We start from the raw sequence: 20503 nt of genomic DNA on the forward strand, positions 1-20503 counted from the left end.
GAACTCAGTTCCGGCATCGGTCCGCCTTGCTGCTTCACCAAGTCAATTTCGTATCGCACTCCTAGATTGGCTAGGGTACCCCGTAAGGAGACCATAGGTCTGTGGGGACTGCCCTAGAGAAATATGAATAAATACTATACTATACTATCAAAACAGGAGGTCTAAAACTTTCTGTCTCTACGGTCAGAATGGTCTATTGGTTACGTCATCATTATTATCACACGAAGAGACGAAGCCAGTTCTGACACTGATCAGGCCTTTCGTATCATTACTGATTTGAGCAGTACGAAATGCCTCATCAGTTTCACAACTGACTTCGTCCCTTTGTGTGATAATAATTGTCAGGATCAGCGAAGCGGACATTGGATGTAGTAATGAACAAAAATAAAAGTTGGATAACAAAGTTTCCTAACACGTTTTCTAGAGACGTTCATCAGGGAAATACGTCTTGATAATGAAATCTAGCAATAAACAACGATATAATTATACGTGGAAGAGTACGAAATGCAGTCTGTGAAAGAAAATAGGAGAAAAGAAGGTGAAGTGCGAAAGACAAGAGAAGTGTGAACTAATAACAGGGGTGGGCAGGGGAGAAATAATACTTGGAAAAACCCAATGTGAGACTTAGAGAGAGGGTGAATTGTAAGGAGTACGTGCACGGGTATGTGGGTGGGTGCATGTGTGCATCCTTTATTCGCTGTGAGGATTCGTCTTTACAGCTAGCAATGGGCATCCTAAGGGCTAAAGTGTGTAAATGATTGTGTTTATGTGTGTGTCCGTCCATCTGTCTGGTTGTGTGTGTGCTTGTCTAATGTGTGCGTTGTGCGTGTGTATGTGTGTGTGAGTGCGTGCATGGTGTGTGTGTGTGTGTGCGTGTGTGTGTGTGTGTGTGTGCATGATGTGTGTGTGTGTGTGCATGTGTGTGTGTGTGTGTGTGTGTGTGTGTGTGTACAAGTACAAGTGTGTGTGTGTGTGTTTGTGTGTGTGTGTGTGTGTGTGTGTGTGCGTGTGTGGTCGTCCTCTTGAACATGTATGCGTGTAACATGTCTCTCTCCCTACTCCAGTCTCGCCAGCATTCACATCGTCACAGAGTCCAATCAATCTTACTCTTGATATGAAGCTGACCAGCGCTGAAGAAACTAATCGTACACTAACTACCACTTCTCCTCTTCCCACAACGTCTACACCTGCTACAGTCTCCATTCCGATGACTACCTCTACACGAGCTAACGTCGAAACATCTACTCTACCCTATACCACCAGGCTGCCCACATCTAAATCGCCGAACAGGAGTGTAACAGATGCCAGTCCAGTAGTGGCAAGTACTACAGAGACCATGGAGAACGGTATGAATACTGTCGTTCTCACAACAGGGCCAGCAACTGGTATTATCCTGGGCATCGTTGTGCCCTTACTTCTCTTGACCCTGTTTGTACTGCTGACACTTCTACATCGAATGAAGTAGCGTGATCCGCTGTCAGTAACGTGCCAACCAGGTCGGAAAATTGGAGAAACGGGTGAATCAGTGGAGCCACCGACCCCGGCGCCTAGGCATACAGCCCGGTCTGGGACATGCAATGTCGCGTCAGCCAATCCCTCCCAGACTTCCTTACATGTATACATTGAAATTGAAACTTCTAACGAAGCAAACAAACCTCTGAACTTGCCCAGGTATTCCTTTACGACCGACGAAGCGAAGCAGGAACATGATGATGTCGCCATGGCAGCAGAAAATGGTGGTCAACACAGCCAAGATCCACTGTGTGTTGATCTGGAGGCACGTGCAGACGTCACTGCTGAAGCACAACTGCCAAATTACACGCAACTGTCTGCAAGTACGCAAACACATCCTCACCCGTACCAGAGTCTCGATCTCCATAGCAACAACACTGACAACGATGAATCCTCTAGCGTCAACGAAACAACCAATTCTGTGAGTACGCCCAGGTCCTCCTCTGTGGCCAAAAGCCACCATACCCACGCTCCCCGCGTATGCGAGCGCCCTGCTAATCATACTCCTGATTACACACAACTGTCTGCAAGTACGCAATCACACCCTCATCCTTACCAAAGTCTCGGTCTCCATAACAACGACACTCGCGTAGGTGACTCCTCTGCTGAGAGCGAATCCAACAATTCCATGAGCATGTCCAGGTCACCCTGTGTGACCGACAACACAAAGCAGGAACATGAAGATGTTGCCATGGTGATACAAAACCATCCCTTGTCTACCTCGGTCTGACCATCGCTTTGTATGTTGGTAATCCCTTCCTTCCCCTTTTGTGTACGCGTTTTTCATTTTCTTTTTTCCTCTTTTTCCGTGGTTGGTCTCACCCTCTCCTCAATTCAATTGGCCATCTTGGCATGCTGCGAGGTGCATAAATACATAAATAAATCATTAAATCATAGAGGAGAGATCCGCAATTTTGAGGAGCAGTTGGAGCGAGCATGCGCTAAAGCCCGCTGCAAGGTTGCCACGTTCCTCAATGGGCGTCGAGACGCAGTGTACACATTGAGAGCACCTACAGTACATGTACATGTACATAATTGTAGGACTATGGCAGCACAATCGTCATGCCTTGCCAATCTGTCAAACTCCATGCCATGTAATAATACATGACTGTGCGGACTCAGCAAGTCGCACGTGCCTAGGGCGTGCCTTTGACTTTACTACTAGTATATACTGTACTGGCAAGTATATAATCATTGTAGGTGTGTTTTCACAGAAGATAACCAACAATTCCATGAGCATGTCCAGGTCACCCTGTGTGACCGACAACACAAAGCAGGAACGGCCGTAGACATGTGCATTGTGCATGTACATACACAATGCACATGCACAACGCGTCATGTACATGACTGTATGTTCTCTCTAAAATAATGCTTTATTTACCCCTTGCTTCTGATCCATCGTCGCATTTTGATATTTTCATACACAGTAGGTGCAAACCCAGTGGTATTCTTCACGCTAGACACGCTTTTTTTAAGGATTCCCACAGCTTACCCAGCGAATTAAGTAAGGCGTCGACGGCTCTAGGGAGTATTGTGTCGCCACGGACAACAGGTACACGGGTGATAAGAGAAAAAAGACATTCTACGGTACTCCCATTACCAACAAGAAATAGAATAAACGAGGCGCTCCAGAAGATCACTACAACAAAGAAGGAACGAAGCGTCGAACACTACGGAGTACTGTGCTATGACTGACAACTAGTACACGGGTGATAAAAGAAAAAAAAAGTCCCCTGCTTTTTAGCACACAGCACGCGACATTAATTTTGTCACCTGTCATTGACATCACTGTCCTGTTTGGCACATAGCATTGGCTAGGATCCTGATGATTGACGTCTTCACACAGTCCCGTAATCAACAATCATATACCGGTAGCTAACTCTGTTACTCGCTAGCGTGCCGAACAAAAACCAGGTCACACTTGGCACTGCAGGGACACTCCTCACTTGCACGCGTCTGCACTAGTAGTCAGCACATCCAGTAACATTATTCCCTCCGGTCTGCAGTTGGAGGTTGATTCAATGAATTGATCTGGAACTGAACGTTTCCTGGAAAGGAGAAGGTCACGAAGGTGCTGGTAGTTGTCAGAGGAGTTTCTCCAGTTAGGGCGTATGCTGTATCGTGTCTCGTAGTGGGAGTCTTGAACGATAGGAGCGTCCCGGCGCGCTGACACCATCTCGTTGAGAAAATGAAGTGCGGAGTGCCGCCCATCGTTGTGCTGATCATACATGTAGGTGTGTTCGGAGTGATACTACGGGACACTGGAGCAACAGGTAAGATGATTGGTGTGTGTGTGTGTGTGTGTGTGTGTGTGTGTGTGTTTGTGCATGTGTGTGTGTGTGTTTGTGCGTGAGTGAGTATGTGTGTGTATGTGGTGCCAGCTAGTTCGGTTGGTGGGTACACTTATGCCTGATTGTGTTGGGTCTGTTGCGAACGGTCGCGGCTACTTGAAGGTGTAATGTTGTACCTGCCACCTTCGTTGTTGGATCCAGGGTTCATATACTTTCTATTTGAAGTATACATACCTGTTAACCATGGACTGCTTCTGGCTAGATTAACTCTAGTGTAATCAATGGTGCTAGTGAAGCTAATATCAGATCCACTCTGATTTAGTCACACACACTAGTAGCACGTATTTATTACCTTCACTGGGGGCAGGGGTAACTGCAGTTGGATTCTAGGACGGATGCCACAGACGGAGTCACCCGCGGCCAAGTCAATAATTCCCTCTCTTCACACATTAGGCAAACTCAAGCTGGATACAAATCTATTTCATTCCTTGGTGCTGCCCGCTCAATGCGCTTCCCGGGGGGGGGGGGGGGGGGGGGGGGCCTTCGCACTAATCACATCCCCAATTTATTTCGCCAGGAACTTAACAAATTCATTCATCTGTTGGGAATGCCCAAGTAAAATAATAAAATACAATACAATACAAAATCACCACTGAGCAAAGGGAATTCAACGCACTACATTTTCTACCCGAATATGCAAGTGGGTGCGTGGTTCAAATAGTTAGAGCACTGTTCTGAACATGATGTTGTGAGATACAATGCCAGTTCGATACGGGTCAAGTTGCAACCCGCCATGAACTGGAGTGTTTACCTGACGCATTGGGGTGTGTTTATGTGTGGTTTTATTTGTACATGTACATGTGTATGTGTGTACATGCATGTGTTGTGTGTGTGTGTGTGTTGGTGCGTGTGCCTGTATGTGTGGGTGTAAGCTGCTGCCCAAGGAGGCAGTTTGAAATTTTTCTGCTCCTGACTTTTTCGTGTTTTTCGAGTACTTTTGGGCAAAAGAGAGGCCTGGAGTGACCCCTTGAGGGTTGTCTCCAGGGCCAGTACGTAGACAGTGAGCTGCCGACGACTGGAGCCACGTAGCAGGAGGACGAGGCGAGTTTTTTTTGATACCGCCACCTCTTGCTGCGCCCGAAGTCGCCACTCGCGGTGGTGTGACGAGCCCCCGAGTGGAATATCTCCATCCAGCTCCGAAAAGCTATGAAGTACGTCAAGGAGAGAGAGAAGAGTGGGAGAGAGGGACGGCGCTGCTTGACGTTTGGGTCGTGGAATGTTCGCTCCCTTGTGGAAAGGAGTGGCGGCGTAGCTACGGCGAGCGTTTCTGGCCGAGTAGCAGAGGACAAGAAATGTCGTTGTGTTGCTGCCGAGCTGCGCAGGTTGAGCGTGGCGGCGGCTGGATTGCAGGAGACACACTGGTTCGGCGATGACATTTATGTCGTTGACGGTTTTACTATCTTGTGTTCGGGTCGCCCCGTGCCTGGCGATGGAGCTCCGGGCAACAGACGAGGAGAAGGAGTCGCCCTGGCACTCAATAAATTTGCAACAGACGCGTGGAAGAATGGTGGTTCGGTCTGGCGGGCTGTGGGCCCTCGTCTTGTCACTGCACGTCTCAAATTCGCCCTGCGTGGGGGAGAAGTCGCATGGGTGACGGTAGTCAGTGCGTATGCTCCGACTTATGCAGCTCCGCGTGCCAGCAAAAATCAGTTTTACGAACAGTTGCAGGAGGTAATAGCTGGCGTTCCTGACAGGGACTGCTGTATTCTGCTTGGAGACTTCAACGCCCGTGTGGGTTCAGGAACAGCTGACGATGGCTGGAGTGGTGTGCGCGGCATGCATGGTTTTGGACAGTTGAATTCCTCTGGAGATGAGCTACTGTCGTTTGCAGCAATAAATAATTTGTGGATCTGCAACACCTGGTTCCCCAAGCGGGATATCTTCAAGCGGACGTGGCAGCACCCCGGCTCTCTGCAGTGGCACTGCATCGACTATATCTTGATGCGTCAGGATCATCGGCGATTTTGCAGGGACGTGCGCGTTGTTCGTGGTGCTGAGTGTGGCAGTGACCACCAGCTGCTTTGTATAGTCTTTGAGTTCCCGCATCGCCCGGTGGGGGTTGCCCGACGTGGAGCGAGCCGGGGGCGCCGATTTAATGTCGGCAAGCTGCGGAGTAAGGCGGTGGCCGAGCATGATCAATCGGATTCCTGCGCATCCACGTTACAAGACGTCAACGATGTGGGACGTCGCCCCCCCCCCCCCCCGCGCTGTGTGACCACCGCGGACAAGTATCGTGCCGCTTTATCTGCTGGATTGCGAGATTGCTGGAGCAGCGATGGTAGCGTTGGGGAGAAGTGGACCCATGTGCGCAATACCGTGGTTGCCACAGCCGCTGATGTATTGGGCCCGAGCGAACGCCGTCAGGCCGACTGGTATGATGACAACTCTGCAACCATACAGCCCCTTCTGCGCGCCCGCAATGAGTGCTACGCGGAGTGGCTTGCCCACGGTCAGCAGAGGGGCGACACGTATTGGGCCAGCTTCGGGGCTGCTCGATTGCAGGCGCGCGCAGCCGTTGTAAATGCCAAAGAGGCTTGGATTTTGAATAAGGCACAGGAGGCAACAGAGGCGCGCTTCAACGGGGCAGTCGTCTGGAAATGCGTTCATGCTATCCACGCTGCATGTGAGGGATTAACTCCGTGCAAGACTTCCGCCATTAAGGACGAGAATGGAAACCTGTGCCAGTCGACTGAGGATCAATGCAAGCGGTTCCAGAGGCATTTCACATCTGTCCTGAACCCAGAGAGCTCGTACAACCCCGATATCATGGCTTGCGTTGAGCAGCGACCTGTAGTGTCGAGCCTTGAGGAACCACCAACCATGCATGAGATCTCCAAGGCCATTTCTCGACTTCGCAATGGCACCGCTGCTGGTTCATCGAGGATACAGCCAGAGTTGCTAAAGTTCGGTGGCGAGGAGCTCAACAACAAGCTCATGGAGCTGTTTGGAGATGTGTGGGGAGATGGCTGCGTTCCGCGGGAGTGGGCGGATGCTACCCTCATCCCCATTCCAAAGAAGGGAGATTTGTCGCAGTGCGACAATTGGCGGGGCATTGCGTTGCTGGATGTGGTCGGCAAGGTCTTGGCGAGTGTCCTTCAGAGAAGGCTGCAGGTATTCGCAGAGGAATTTCTCCCTGAGTCCCAGTGCGGGTTCCGGCGAGGGCGTGGCTGCTCTGACATGATCTTCACCGTCCGACAGCTCATGGAAAAGTCAATCGAACATCAGGCCAAGGGATTTTTTGTGTTTATCGACCTGAAGAAGGCCTATGATTCAGTGCCCAGGGGGTGTCTGTGGCAGGTCCTCGGCCGTGCGGGAGTACCAGAAAAGCTTATCAACATCATCCAGTCGTTCCACGACCCCATGTCAGCATCGGTGCAGTTCAACAACATATTATCAGACCCGTTCAGCATTGGCAATGGTCTTCGCCAGGGGTGCTCTATGGCGCCGGTCCTTTTTAATATCTTTATGTGGGCCGTGATGACCCAGTGGCAACACCGCGTCAGGAGAGTTGACGGGGCTGGCTTCGAGCTCCGCTCAGCATACAGCAGCGATTTATACCGTAAACCCCGCCGTGACGACCAACACCATTGCCTAACAGATTCCCAGTTTGCTGACGACTCTTGTTTATTCGCTACGACTCGGTCTGGAGCGGGGGCAGCATTGTGCTGTCTTCACGAGGTGGCGTCGGGATTCGGCTTGACCATCAGTGCAACGAAGACTCAGTTTGTAGTTGTTGGCCCCGGCATCACGCTTACTGACCGCGCTCCCCTCCAACTTGGTCAAGCGGAGGTGGAATGCGTACCGCATTTCAAATACCTCGGTTCTGTAGTGGACAGCGGTTGCCGTTCGTCCCGGGACATCGCCGCAAGGATTGCCCAAGCCTCCAGGGCCTGCGGTGCTCTTCGGAGGTCTGTATTCTCCAATCCACATCTGCTGATGCACACCAAGCGGTGCGTATTCAATGCTTGCGTTCTGTCCCTGCTGTTGTATGGCTCTGAGTGCTGGACGCCCCTTCAGCATGACCTGCAGAAGCTCTCAACCTTCAGCATGAGGTGCATCCGATCCATCCTCGGGGTCTCTCGAAGCCGGATGTGGGACGAACACATCACCAACGAAGAGCTGCTGGTGCGCTGGGGAGACTCCGAGACGATTAAAGACAAAATTGCACATCGGCGGTTGGAGTGGTTGGGGCATGTGGCGCGGATGCCGGACAACCGCATCCCAAAACAGGTACTGTTTGGCTCCTTCTTGCAGCGTCGCCCAGCACATGGCCCACGCCGCAGATGGAAGGACTGTGCTGTCCGGGATCTACGTGCCCGTGGCGTGGAGGCATCATGGTATGATGTTGCATGTGAGTCTCGCGCGGAGTGGCGCAGCACCTACCAAGAGCCTGACAATGTGCCTGAGCCTCCGCCCCGAGTGGTATGTACGGTATGCGGACGGGATTTTGCACGGAAAGGAGACATGGCTCGGCATAAGTGTCTGGAGGAGCGTGCGCGGCCTGTGTCTGAGCAGCGGGGCGCCAGTCAGTGCGGGCGGTGTGGGCGGTGGCTGAGAAGCCGCGGTGGCTTGGTCCGGCATGTGTGTGCCTCAACGGTGGATGCCGCAGTGCCACCTGGAACTACCGGAGCGTCGGCACCGGCGGAGGGATGTTGTGCCGCACATTGTGACAGGTGTGGTCGCTGCTTTCGCGGTGTCCGGGGACGGGGAAGGCATCGCTGTTCAAGGGTGGCGCATAGACCAACAGCAGAGGAGCGCTCAGCCTTCCAGCACGTGTGCATATGCGGCAAGCGGATGCGACTACCCGTGCACCTGGAGCGTCATCGAGCGTCGTGTCCTCTCTCTCTCTCTTCTCAAGTTTCCCAGTGATGGGATCACGTGACCCTTTTGCGGCAGTGACTCTACAGGACAGGACAGGACAGGATGTGTATGTGTGTGTGTTTGTGGGTGCGTGTTTGTGTACATGCGCGCATGTGAACGTGTGTACGTATGACAGTGGGCACATTTGTGGATGTGTCCGTGTACATGCATGGTACATGTGTGTGTATGCATATGCGTGTGCATGTGTGTGTATCCATATGCGTGTGCATGTGTGTTTGTGTGCTTTGGGCGGGAATGTTGGTACGTGTTTCTCACCACCTTGCAGCCTCGACAGCATGCATTTTGTCTGGAAGTGCAGGAAATCTTACCATTGATAATCACGCTAGGCTGACAAGTGCGCCCGGCGCTGGACCACTTCGCCAACCGCGGACAATTGTCCCTTTCCCGAACATATCCTTCTACAGCAGCTGTTCACTTGTCCAGATTGATATTATTGCAGACGGGCTTGGGTCGCTCTGCTACCCAAACTTGGCCATATTGGAGGAATTCCCTGGAAAAAAGTATCAGACTGCCTCTAAACTCATTCCACCTAGTACACATATGGGGGGCATTGCAACATGGACTGCGGTGCCCCTTGATGGCTACATATCTGATAACAGCAGTGTGACGAAAGCTTATATACTTGGGATCGCCGTTCAAGCCAACTGCCAGTTGAATACAAAAGTCATCTCATCGGAATTCGCTTTCGTCTTGCTGCAAGGCACAGCACCCCGTGTGTTACAGAAGTTTTCCTTTGGTGCGGCCCTAGAACCTCGTGTCACATTGACCATCCGTGGTAAGTGCCAATCATTCATGCAGGTATTATAATTATACTCATTGCTGTAGATAGCAAGCTGTTTTTGGCCATAAAAAGCCTCATCAGTACAGCTACGAGCTTTAATTAAGCAAGCCGAGCTACCAGCCATGGTGCAAAGGAGGCACCACAGACATTACGATAGCTCGTCGCTCTAGCGCCAGAGTGCTCTAACTAAAGCTTAAAAGTGGCGTTGTTTCCGTTTCTCGTAATTCGAGAGATTTTGTATAACAATAATCGGCTAGGTGTTCGAGAAAGACTTTTGTAGGTCTCCTTGCGCTTTCGAGCTGTAGTCATTTTTCTTGTTGATCCCTTCCATTTGGGCTTAATTTGACTTCTCGTTAGCTTGGATACAAATTTTTTTGGCCATATCCAACAAGCCTGGTGACAAATCAATATCGTTATTATAGTTTATCCCTTTCCATTGAGTCAATAGGCAGCGTCGGTCGGCTGCCGCTTGCCTTATCAAAATACACAGAAAAATACCACTACGCTCTGCTTCGTTCTTTCGCCCCTGCTCAACATTATCATTGCATTTGTTCGCGTGCGTGGTCGCTCCTTGGCCTTGCATGTGCAAGTGGCAGTGCGGCGTGGTCGGCTGCAACGGCGGCCGACAGCGTGTACGGTTTCATTGCCGCTCGCTCCGTAACACTGATACCAGCATTATTACTATTCATCATTCCTTGCAAATTCTTCACCACTATCACTTCAAATCAACTTTATCTTTAGTTCGGCAAACTGCCACGAGATTGGTGCCTTCGTCACACTACTCCTTTCTCGATCTAATTGGCTTCCGGCTTCAACTAGGCTTGCGAACACACGTAGAGTTTGACCGTGAAAAAGTTCTTTTCTATCAGCTGTTTTGGCCATTCCAATGGCTCTGCAGTGCGTTTGGCAGGATCGTTACTTCTCCTTTGTTGGGGCTGTGCGCATCGCTGTTGGTAGCTGCATTTGGTAATCCACAATGGTTTGTTGTGGCTGTGCGAAAGGGGGCACATGCGTTCACTGCGTGTGTGCCTCAAGCCGCACATCCGTGCTTTGACTGTTACCCCATTCGGGAAAGGCACTGTGCCAACCGCATTCCCGGATCCATAAAAGCAAGGTTTCAAACTAATGTGCCGGACCCGAGGGTCGGGCAAACCACTAGTACCGCTATATGTAGTGTCGATACAAATGGTAACACTAACTCTTGTACGGCATCTATTCGTGGCTGCCTGCCGCCGGTTGAGCCTGGTGCCGGTGATGGGATCTCAAATGTTACACGGGCTGATGGCCGTGTTGGGGCTTCCGTCACCGCGTTGTCTGGGTCTTCCGCTCCGCAGCCGCTCGGTGGACACTCGGCGATGGCTTCTTCCCCCATCGCCGTACCTATCCCCAGTGTGAGAGGTGCACGCCCAGATGGTGAAGCACCATGTTCACGGACGGGTTCTGTATCAGTTTCCCCTAGGTTGTGGACTGATTCTTGCACGCCACATGAGCTACTTGGCAGTGCCTGCGCCTTGACTAGCATTGAATGTCCCTGCCAGCCTCTGCGTGTTGACTTACCGCATCGTGAAGACCCTGCTCAGGGGTCGGCCAATGCACCTGTCTCGACGTCCCCTGTTGAGGAACATCCTCCAGGTGTATCACCCAATAATGTCGTCCGCGCCTCTGTATTGGTTCCCCCCAGGTTGTTGACTGATTCTTCCGAACCACACAAAAATGACAGTGGATGTGCTTTGCCAGATGTTGAATGTTTCTGGCAGCCTCTGCGTGTTGACTTACCGCATAAAGAAGGCCCTGCCAAGGGGTCGGGTAATGCACCTGTCTCAATGCCCCTGGCGGAGCAACACCCTCCAGTCATACCATCCGATACTGTCATCCGTGCCTATAACAAGGTTATTAGTTGGCAACAAAACCCTTTTGATCTGCCTAATGGGGCCTCCGGCAAGGCTTTTGTTCGAGTGCTCACTACGGAACTACGAGAATTCAATATATCTCAGGGAGTGGATGTTGATTCCTTGTATAGGTTCTTCATGTTACCCTCTTTATCACTCCAACGCGTAGGGCGTGCCATGGCAGCTAAGGATTGTGGCAAACACTTGGAGCGCCGTCTTGGGTTATGGAAGGATGGAAATCTTACCGAGCTCCTCGATGAGGGCGACACGACACAGCGGGGCTTAATGGGTAGGACTGGTCATGGGGGTCGTTTTGATGATGATCAACCACGCCGGTTTGGTAAACTTATGGCCCAGGGCAGAGTTACGACGGCCGCGCGTATGCTCAGCTCTTGCGGGAAGGAGCAGTCAGTTACGCCGGTTCTTGCTATGGATGATGTGGTGCCCGTGGGTGGCACTGATTGCGTGGTTGGCGATATCCTGCGTCAGAAACACCCTGCGCCTGCTGTGCCTAATCCGGATGTGTTGCTTCCCGGACCACCGGGCCATGTGAATGAAATTAATTTACTATGCCGGTATTAATATTGACTTGATAAAGAAAACAGCCTTGGCGGTCCGTGGATCGGCGGGCCCGTCTGGTTTGGACTCTGGCGCTTGGCGCAGAATGTGGACGTTCTATAAGGGTGCATCGACCGACTTATGTGATGCCATAGCCATTTTTACGCATATGATATGCACAGTCCTATTGCTGGAAGGATATTTGGCACCCTATGTTGCTTGCCGTCTCATTGCGCTTAACAAAAATCCTGGAGTTAGACCTATCGGGGTGGGCGAGGTATTTCGCCGAATTTATTCAAAGGCAGCCTTGTCTGGAATGAGGTCCGATATTATGGAGTCGTGTGGCGTTGAACAGGCCTGTACCGGGATCCCAACAGGTCTTGAGTCGATGCACCAGGCAATGGAAATTGCTTTTCGGCATGGCGAAACGGAGGCTTTGTTGTTGGTGGATGCCCAGAATGCATTCAATAGCCTCAATCGATGCGCCGCCCTTCACAACATTGCTAGGGTGTGCCCTCCACTATCTCAAATAACTACAAATACTTACCAGTCTCCAGCAACGCTGCATGTATCTGGAGGTGGAAGCATCTTGTCTCGTGAGGGAACCACACAGGGTGATCCTTTATCAATGGCAATATACGCTGTTGCATTGACACCTTTGGTCAAATCGTTGCGTGCTTCTGCAGATAGAGTCTGCCAAGGATGGCATGCGGACGATTCTGCCGCAGCGGGGAAGTTTGGTCCGCTCCGCGTGTGGTATGATAATTTGAAAACTCATGCTGAAGATTATGGATACAATATTAATGAAAGTAAAACTCAGTTGCTTGTGAAGCCTGGGCTAGAGGTGGCTGGGCTAGAGGTGCCTGGGCTTGAGGTGGCTGCCAACGAGCACTTTGGAGACACGGCTATTGTTGTGAAGACGGATGGTGTTCGTTACCTTGGTGCTCGGCTGGGCACTTCCGCTTTCTGTCGTGATTTTGCAATCCAGCGTGCGGGTGAGTGGATACAAGAGATGAATGTTTTAAAAGAATTTGCGGCTGTTGAGCCTCATGCAGCTTATGCTGCGATGACACATGGTGTAAGGCACAGATGGACATACTTGTTTCGGGCGATGGATTTGGGTGAGACGGTACTTGCTCCTGTTGAGACTTGCCTCTCTCAGGTTCTTTTGCCAGTTGTTGTGGGGCAACCCGCATTGTCTGGCGGTGATCGGAGGGTGTTGAGACTCTCTATTCAGCATGGTGGGATGGCTATCCCGGATTTGGTTGCTATGTCTGCGCACCAACGGCGTCAGTCTCGCCACATTTCGGAGCCTCTGGTGCTGGGTATTTTAGGTGGCTACGTTGGGACATTGCATGTGCCCTCTCGATCTGTCGCCTCTCCAAGTCACAGGAGTGTAGTGTCCGGGAGTGACACGTTGCCTCTACTCCTGTGGCAGTGATAGTGGACGCCGTGCGGGAGCGTAAGGCCCAGACCCATGCGCAGCAAAGGAAGGAAGCTGTGGCTGCGGCGAGCGCGGCTGCTGAAATGTTGTGTGATCGGGACAGGAGGCGTATTCTCGAACTATCAGAGAAGGGTGCCTCGTCCTGGCTGGCTGTATTACCTATCAAGAGGCATGGTTTTAGTTTGTCACGAAGAGACTTCCAGGATGCTGTCGCTTTGAGATATGGCTGACCTTTGCAGTGTACGCCTGGGTCCTGTGTATGTGGACATGAGTTTTCGGTCGAGCACCAACTTTGTTGTAGTCGTGGGGGGTTTCTTACCTTACGGCATACTGAAGTTCGTGATCTCCTGGCTGAAGAGCTCACAATGGTTTGTTCCGCGGTTGGTACGGAACCAACTCTTGAACCTCTAGCTGGCAAGCGTTTTCGTTTTGTTTGTTGTTTTGTTTGTTTGTATTTATTTTGATTCTCAAATTCAAACGGGCATAGAACCCAATAACATGAAAGCGAATATGAAAATTATAATGAGAAGGAGAATTCAAATACTTAGATCTTCAACGTGGATTCAGCGGTACATCAGAGGGAGATCGGGTACAACAGCAAGAGAACAGAAAAAACAGAAGATTTCGCTTGTCTTCAGCATCTACAGGGCACAGGTATAGGGGATTACCTGCGTGCAAAACTGCCGAGCGCGATGGATGGCACGGATGTTGCTGGGGAGGGCATTCCATAATACAGCACCCTTGCAAGCAAAGCGCCCCCGCCCTGCAACCGAATGGGAAACTGGCACGCACAGGCCCATGGCAGATTGGAGCCGAGTAGGGCCGGGGGTTAGCAGGGTTTGCAACTCTGGACTTGCCAGTGCATAACGACAGCGCCACACCAGCTATGCTAGCTTCTGATTGAAGACTTCTGCCACACAGAACACTGCAATGCGCTCCAGCAGGTCGCGGGCAGACGACCACGGAGGGTGGCCAAAGACAGCACGAGCCCCGCTGTTCTGCAGGACCTGTAGACGGTCGAGGTACCTTCTTTGCAGTGAGCTGGAGTATGCGTTTGAGGCATACAGCAGGTCAGACATGATCAGCGATCTAAAGTAGGTCATGCGTGACTGGTGATTCAGGCAGCGGCGCATTCGCCAGAGTGCTCCGATCTTCTGCGATACGCGTGCAGAACATTTGGCAATGTGGGCGTGCCAGGACATGCTGGAATCGATTGTGGTGCCAAGATAACGAGCACTTGGCACACTAGGCAGTGAAGTGGCATGGCAGACGACCTGTAGATCAGCTGGGTGCTGACGGCCGGCAGGAATTGGCACGACTTGGCTCTCGCCAGCACTCAGGATCAGGCCTCGATCCTTCAGCCAGTCTGCAAGGATTGAAACCGAAGCAGATAAGACATCGGATACCTCCTGTGCTGTTCGCCAGCTGCACGCGAGAACAATGTCGTCCGTTAATTGAACTGACTCGGACTGGCCAACTACAGCGGGGACCTCGCGGGTGTAGAGGCTGAACAGAATGGGGCCCCAGCACCGAACCTTGGGGGACACCACTCGTGCAAGCTGATATAGAGCTAGTCCGTGACCCCAGACAGACACGTTGAGTGCGACCGGATAGGTAGCTGGCGAACCAGTCCAAGGCAGTACCGAACACCCCAACACTGTGGAGATCCTGCAATAGCTTGACATGTTGGACTTTATCGAAGGCTTTGGACATATCTAACAGGCATACACCTGTGAATAGGCTCTGGTCCTTGGCTGTTAGGATGCGGTTTGACATAAGGACTAATGTGTCTTCGGTAGAGTGGCCACGCCTGAACGTAAACTGGGTTGTTGGTAACGATGCTGTTATGTCCAGGAAGGTGATGAGCTCCTTCTGAACCAACTTCTCTAGCAGCTTGGAGAGTATGGGTAGAAGGGATACAGGGCGGAAGTTAGTTGGCAGCGATGGATCACCAGAATTATGCAGTGGGATGACATTAGCTAGCTTGAACGCCGAGGGCACATGTCCGCACGACAGCGAGGCATTGAACAGGCTAGTAACAGATGGCGCCAAGACGTCAGAGCAGAGTTTGAGGACTGCCCCTGGTACGCCATCGCTGCCTGTTGCCTTCGCGGGATTAACTTGCTGGAGTAGCCTTTCAACAGCACCGATACTGACATGTGAGAACTTGGGGAGGGAAGTGCAGGGTGGAGACCCGACGGGAGCAGACAAAGTTTGCGGTCGACAATCATCAGTAACCACCTTGTGGAAGGCTGAGGCGACATCTTCGATCGTACAAGAGGGTTCTACATGGGGACGGTCTCTACAGGTGACTTTGTTAATGGTACGCCAAAGCTTCTTGGTGTTTCCTGCGTTTGCTGTACATTGTCCCTGGAAGTAAGTGTTTCGCTTCTGTCGGTATGCATTTCTAGCTTCCGCACGGGCGCGCTTGAATGCAGTGTGGAGCGCAGCGTTTGCTTTGTCTCCCCGCCACCGCCTATGCAGCCGATTCTTGCGCTGGGTGAGCTGGAAGATGTGCCGATCCGACCAGGATTGTAGCTGCTTCCGCTTGGCAGTAGAACACTGGAGAGGAGCATGCTTGTCGAGGATCGCCAAGAGTCTGTAGTGCAAATTGACCACATGTCGTCAACTGTAGTGTTCGGGGGCCAGGTATCAAGGTGTGCTGCATCAAGGTCGTCTCAGAAATCAGGTATGTGGATTCTACGTACGTTGCGGAATGGCTTCCTGGAGTCACATGCTTGTCTGGGCACTTGAACGTGCAGGCCCAAGAGGACCTGAACGGCATCATGGTCGCTGAGGGCAGACGGCACTACGGCGCAACTCCGGGCATCATCGCAACTTGTGAGGATCAAGTCGATGATCTTGCCATTGGGGCACTGGGGTGTGGTCCTAGTGGCAGTTGTGACCAGGTTTCTGAGGCCATAAGATGCTACCAAATCTGAGAAGCGCTGATAGTGCGGGGATGTTGTGCCGGCTCCGACATCGACATTGAAGTCTCCAAGTACAGTCATAGATGGTGTCAACAATGCTGCTTTATGAAGCTCTCCATCAAGTCTTTCCCAATAGGTGACTGTTGAGTCGGGCGGGCGGTCCATGCCGCCTATGAGATGCTGGTGACCACGTCTGGTTAACGAAATCCAGGTGCCTTCAAGGCCGTCTACATGGAGATCAGGACGGTGAGACACGGGGAGCGTTGATTTGCAGAACATACATACTCCTCCCCCCTGGCGGCCATAGCGGTCGCTGCGGACAACACAGTAACCAGGAATGTGGATCTAATTATCAGATATGGTGCTGTTCAACCACGTCTCGCAAAGGGCAAATACATCCCACATATGCAGGTTTTCGAACAGCGAACGTTAGTGAGGAGGCCAGACTCGATGTGAGCGCTCGGGGGTTTTGGAGCCTTGGGGAGAAGGCTTTTTTGATGTAAGGGTTTTTGCCCAGATGTCCCTTCCTATCGCTCCAAATCTCTCAGCGCTCTCTACAAGCAACATGAGGATTCTAAGCGCCGTGAGTATGAGGAGAGAGTTGTCAATGTAGAGTGTGGTTCTTTCCCCCCTCTAGTGTTCGGTACTCATGGTGGTTGTAGTCCGTTGTGCACTGTGATTTTGAAACGTCTTTGTCGCTTACAATGTGAGTCTTCTGGTAGCGAATACTCTGTTGTCATGAGTCTGCTGCGTGTCTGTCTCTCTTTCTCCTTACTGAGATCCAGTATTCTTTGTATCCGTGGTGCTGGGGTTTCCCCGTCTAACGTTTTGTGGATAGTTCCGTCGTGGTGGCTGAGTCTCGCCTTGTTACGTAATTTTTCTGATCTTCTATACTGTGTTTATTTGTTTATCAAGTTTTTTGTTTGTTTTTTGTTTTTGATTTTCTTGATGAAGTTATCGGTGTTCTTATTAATTAGTACAGTGTTTTTTTTGTATTTGTTTTAAATAGTGGTTGCGACTTCGGCGATGATTTGTAAGAAAGGGTTTGCTCCCCACACTGGAGCTTGCGCTATTCCGCCGACTTTACTTGACACATGACTGACTCACGACTGCCATCCAGAGCACACGAGAAGTCCATCGAACCTTCGACTCGGCAAACCTGGAAGAAAGCACCACTCCCTGCTCAATACACAATGTTTCGGGGAATTCACCCCTCATCAGTTGAGCTTGAGTAGGCTGAGGAAGATTGTGCCTGAAGAGCACCACTTATATAGTGCTCTCCAGGCACAAACATCACCAGGGATACAAACTTACAGAGACGCTCCGTTTCCAGCGCGACAAACACCTCGTGAACACCAGATAGCAGCGTGAGCCAGTGTCGCTCCTGGACGGTGAGAACAGACGTCGAGGACCCTCGGTCATTCGCAACGCTGTCACCTCCAAACCAACTAGTCGCAAGCCCGCGCTGGGCACAACAGTACGAAAATTTAATAGTAAAAAAAATACTATTTCGTACTGTTGTGCCCAGCGCGGGCTTGCCACTAGTTGGTTTGGAGGTGACAGCGTTGCGAAGGTCCTCGACGTCTGTTCTCACCGTCCAGGAGCGACACTGACTCACGCTGCTATCTGGTGTTCACGAGGTGTTTGTCGCGCTGGAAACGGAGCGTCTCTGTAAGTTTGTATCCCTGGTGATGTTTGTGCCTGGAGAGCACTATATAAGTGGTGCTCTTCAGGCACAATCTTCCTCAGCCTACTCAAGCTCAACTGATGAGGGGTGAATTCCCCGAAACACTGTGTATTGAGCAGGGAGTGGTGCTTTCTTCCAGGTTTGCCGAGTCGAAGGTTCGATGGACTTCTCGTGTGCTCTGGATAGCAGCCGTGAGTCAGTCATGTGTCAAGTAAAGTCGGCGGAATAGCGCGAGCTCCAGTGTGGGGAGCAAACACTTTCTGTTTTTGTTTTGTTATTGTTTTCCTCCTTTTGAATTGGGTTTATTGAGTTTATTGATCGAGTTTATTTTTTAAATAATTATAAAAAATTGATTTAAAGTTTTTTGGTTCGGGTTTGAAATTCTTTATTTTACACATGCATTTTTCTTATTTCTTCTCCAGTGTATGTTTTATTCCATTTTTAAACCATTGTGTTAATTTGCCCGTAAAAGAGGCCTACAGAAAAAAAACTAAAAAGTAGCGGGCAATGCGTATGAGCACACCATTAACCGATATTTCTGTAACCGCTATTTTAAAAGACACTCCTTATACAAGTACAAGTATCATAGGGATAAATAGTTTTAGTCTGCGTTAACACGACAACGAAGTGCCACCAAAAAAGGAACGAAATCGTTGTGTTTACTACATGTATCATCGTTTATACAGTAATTATACTGTACTACAAGGCACGAAAACGCACCCGAAACGGAAGGAAACAGAATTCAATACTCTCCTTTTTACAATTATTAAAAAGTTGCTTGCTGATCTTTTTCATTCTTTCTGCAGCATTGGATGCGTGCCATCATGCTGCATGTGATACCTGCCAGACCCTCTATCGAAGCTGTCCTGCATTAGCAGGGGCAAGTGGAACAAGTCAGCATCAATACTACTGCAGTAGTGCATCTAACTACACCTGCCCAACATCAACTGTCCTGCAGCCTACAAACCGTACAATGCAGCCGACAACCTCTCCTCAACAGAACACCTCTGTAGCAGTTACAGCAACGCGTGTCGATGTGGCTACATCTTACACACTTAAATATAACTCATCCAGTGAAGTCTCAACGCAAACTACAGCGGCGGATGTTACGCAGCCGGCAAACAGTACAACACAGCCGACAGCCTCTCCTCAACAGAACACCTCTGTAGCAGTTACAGCAACGAGTGTCGACGTGGCTACATCTTACACACAAAAATATAACTCGCCCGGTGAGACATCCTCCCCACATCCCAGCCCATTGACAGGAACATCCAAGCCTGATTCATCCGCTCCAGTATCACAAATTACTACAACAAGTGCAGATGTGGCCATCATTTATGTCTCAGGGCCATCAACTAGCGTCATCTTGTCCATTGGTGTGCCCTTGATAATCCTCGCACTGTGCTTGCTACTAGTACTACTATACCGAAGGAAGAAGCGCAACTCCCTGGCAGAAGCTGATCAGTCACGGCTGCGACATCTAGAGTCCGAAAACGGGCTGATGCTCCCGCGTCCCTCAGGTAGCTATGCAGCCCAACCTCAGACAAGTAGTGGAGCAGCACAAAATCGGTCCGAGACTGTATACTATGATATTGCGTTGGAACCAGTGAAAGCAAGTAATTCCATGCGGATTTCCAGGTCTTCGGCCATTGCTGACGGTGAGAACCAGCGCCCTGACGATGCGGACGTTCCAACGGCTTCATTGAACAGTGAACATCACCTCGCCCCGCTATACTCCGAGCCGGACGCACCTGCAGATGCCAATGCCAGAGCGCAGGGATGTCACTACACCCTACCATCTACAGGTACACAATCACGTGCCAACCGCTATGAAAGCCTGGGTCCCCATAGCAACGCTCTCCCTGGTGGTACATCTCCCACTGAGAATGGAGCAAACAATGCTGGGAACACGCCCGTATCATCCTCCTTTACTCATGACAATACTCGGCATCAGGTCTACGAGAACGTCTCCACGGAGCTGTCAGGCGCCGTCAAATTGTGAACACACCTACGATTCCATATTTGCTGATCTGTAAGGAGACCTTGAGTCTGTGGGGATTGCCCTATTAAATATGAATAGATAATAATAATCTTTGTTCATTTTTCAGTTGCAAGTTTATTGATAGTACACGCATTCGTTATTGCTCTCGCTTTCATTGTTAAAATTCACACTTGTAAATTTCACTGCTGTTGTTCCTAGCGTTATTTCTCTAACTTAGATCTTCGATAATAGTTCAATTTTGTTTTCAATAATAATAATAATAATATTAACTGGTTTGAGGGAAAGAGACAAACGGGAAAAGTCTGAAGAAAAAACTGACTGTCACCACGAGGACTCGAACCAGGGACCTTTGTTTGTAGCCAGCGATGCTCTAACCACTGAGGTATGGTGTAGTCGTCATCCCAGCAGAGGCCCTTCAGCATTTTCTTCAGACTTCGTAACTCACGCTTCCTGTGAATCCACACAGGT

The 20503-nt window shown here is 50.6% G+C and overlaps 1 protein-coding gene across 1 annotated transcript; it reads left to right on the plus strand.

The window, feature by feature from the left end:
* Positions 1–3417: 3417 nt before the first annotated feature.
* On the plus strand, positions 3418–20275 carry LOC135812468 (mucin-5AC-like). The gene is made up of 3 exons (XM_065325826.1): positions 3418–3785; positions 9010–9519; positions 18840–20275. Exons 1-3 carry the CDS (start codon positions 3701–3703, stop codon positions 20033–20035), a joined length of 1791 nt encoding a protein of 596 aa, XP_065181898.1. The 5' UTR covers positions 3418–3700; the 3' UTR covers positions 20036–20275.
* The last annotated feature ends 228 nt before the right edge of the window (positions 20276–20503 follow it).

Source organism: Sycon ciliatum, chromosome 3, assembly GCF_964019385.1.
Source record: "Sycon ciliatum chromosome 3, ocSycCili1.1, whole genome shotgun sequence".
In the NCBI taxonomy this organism is placed as follows: domain Eukaryota; kingdom Metazoa; phylum Porifera; class Calcarea; order Leucosolenida; family Sycettidae; genus Sycon; species Sycon ciliatum.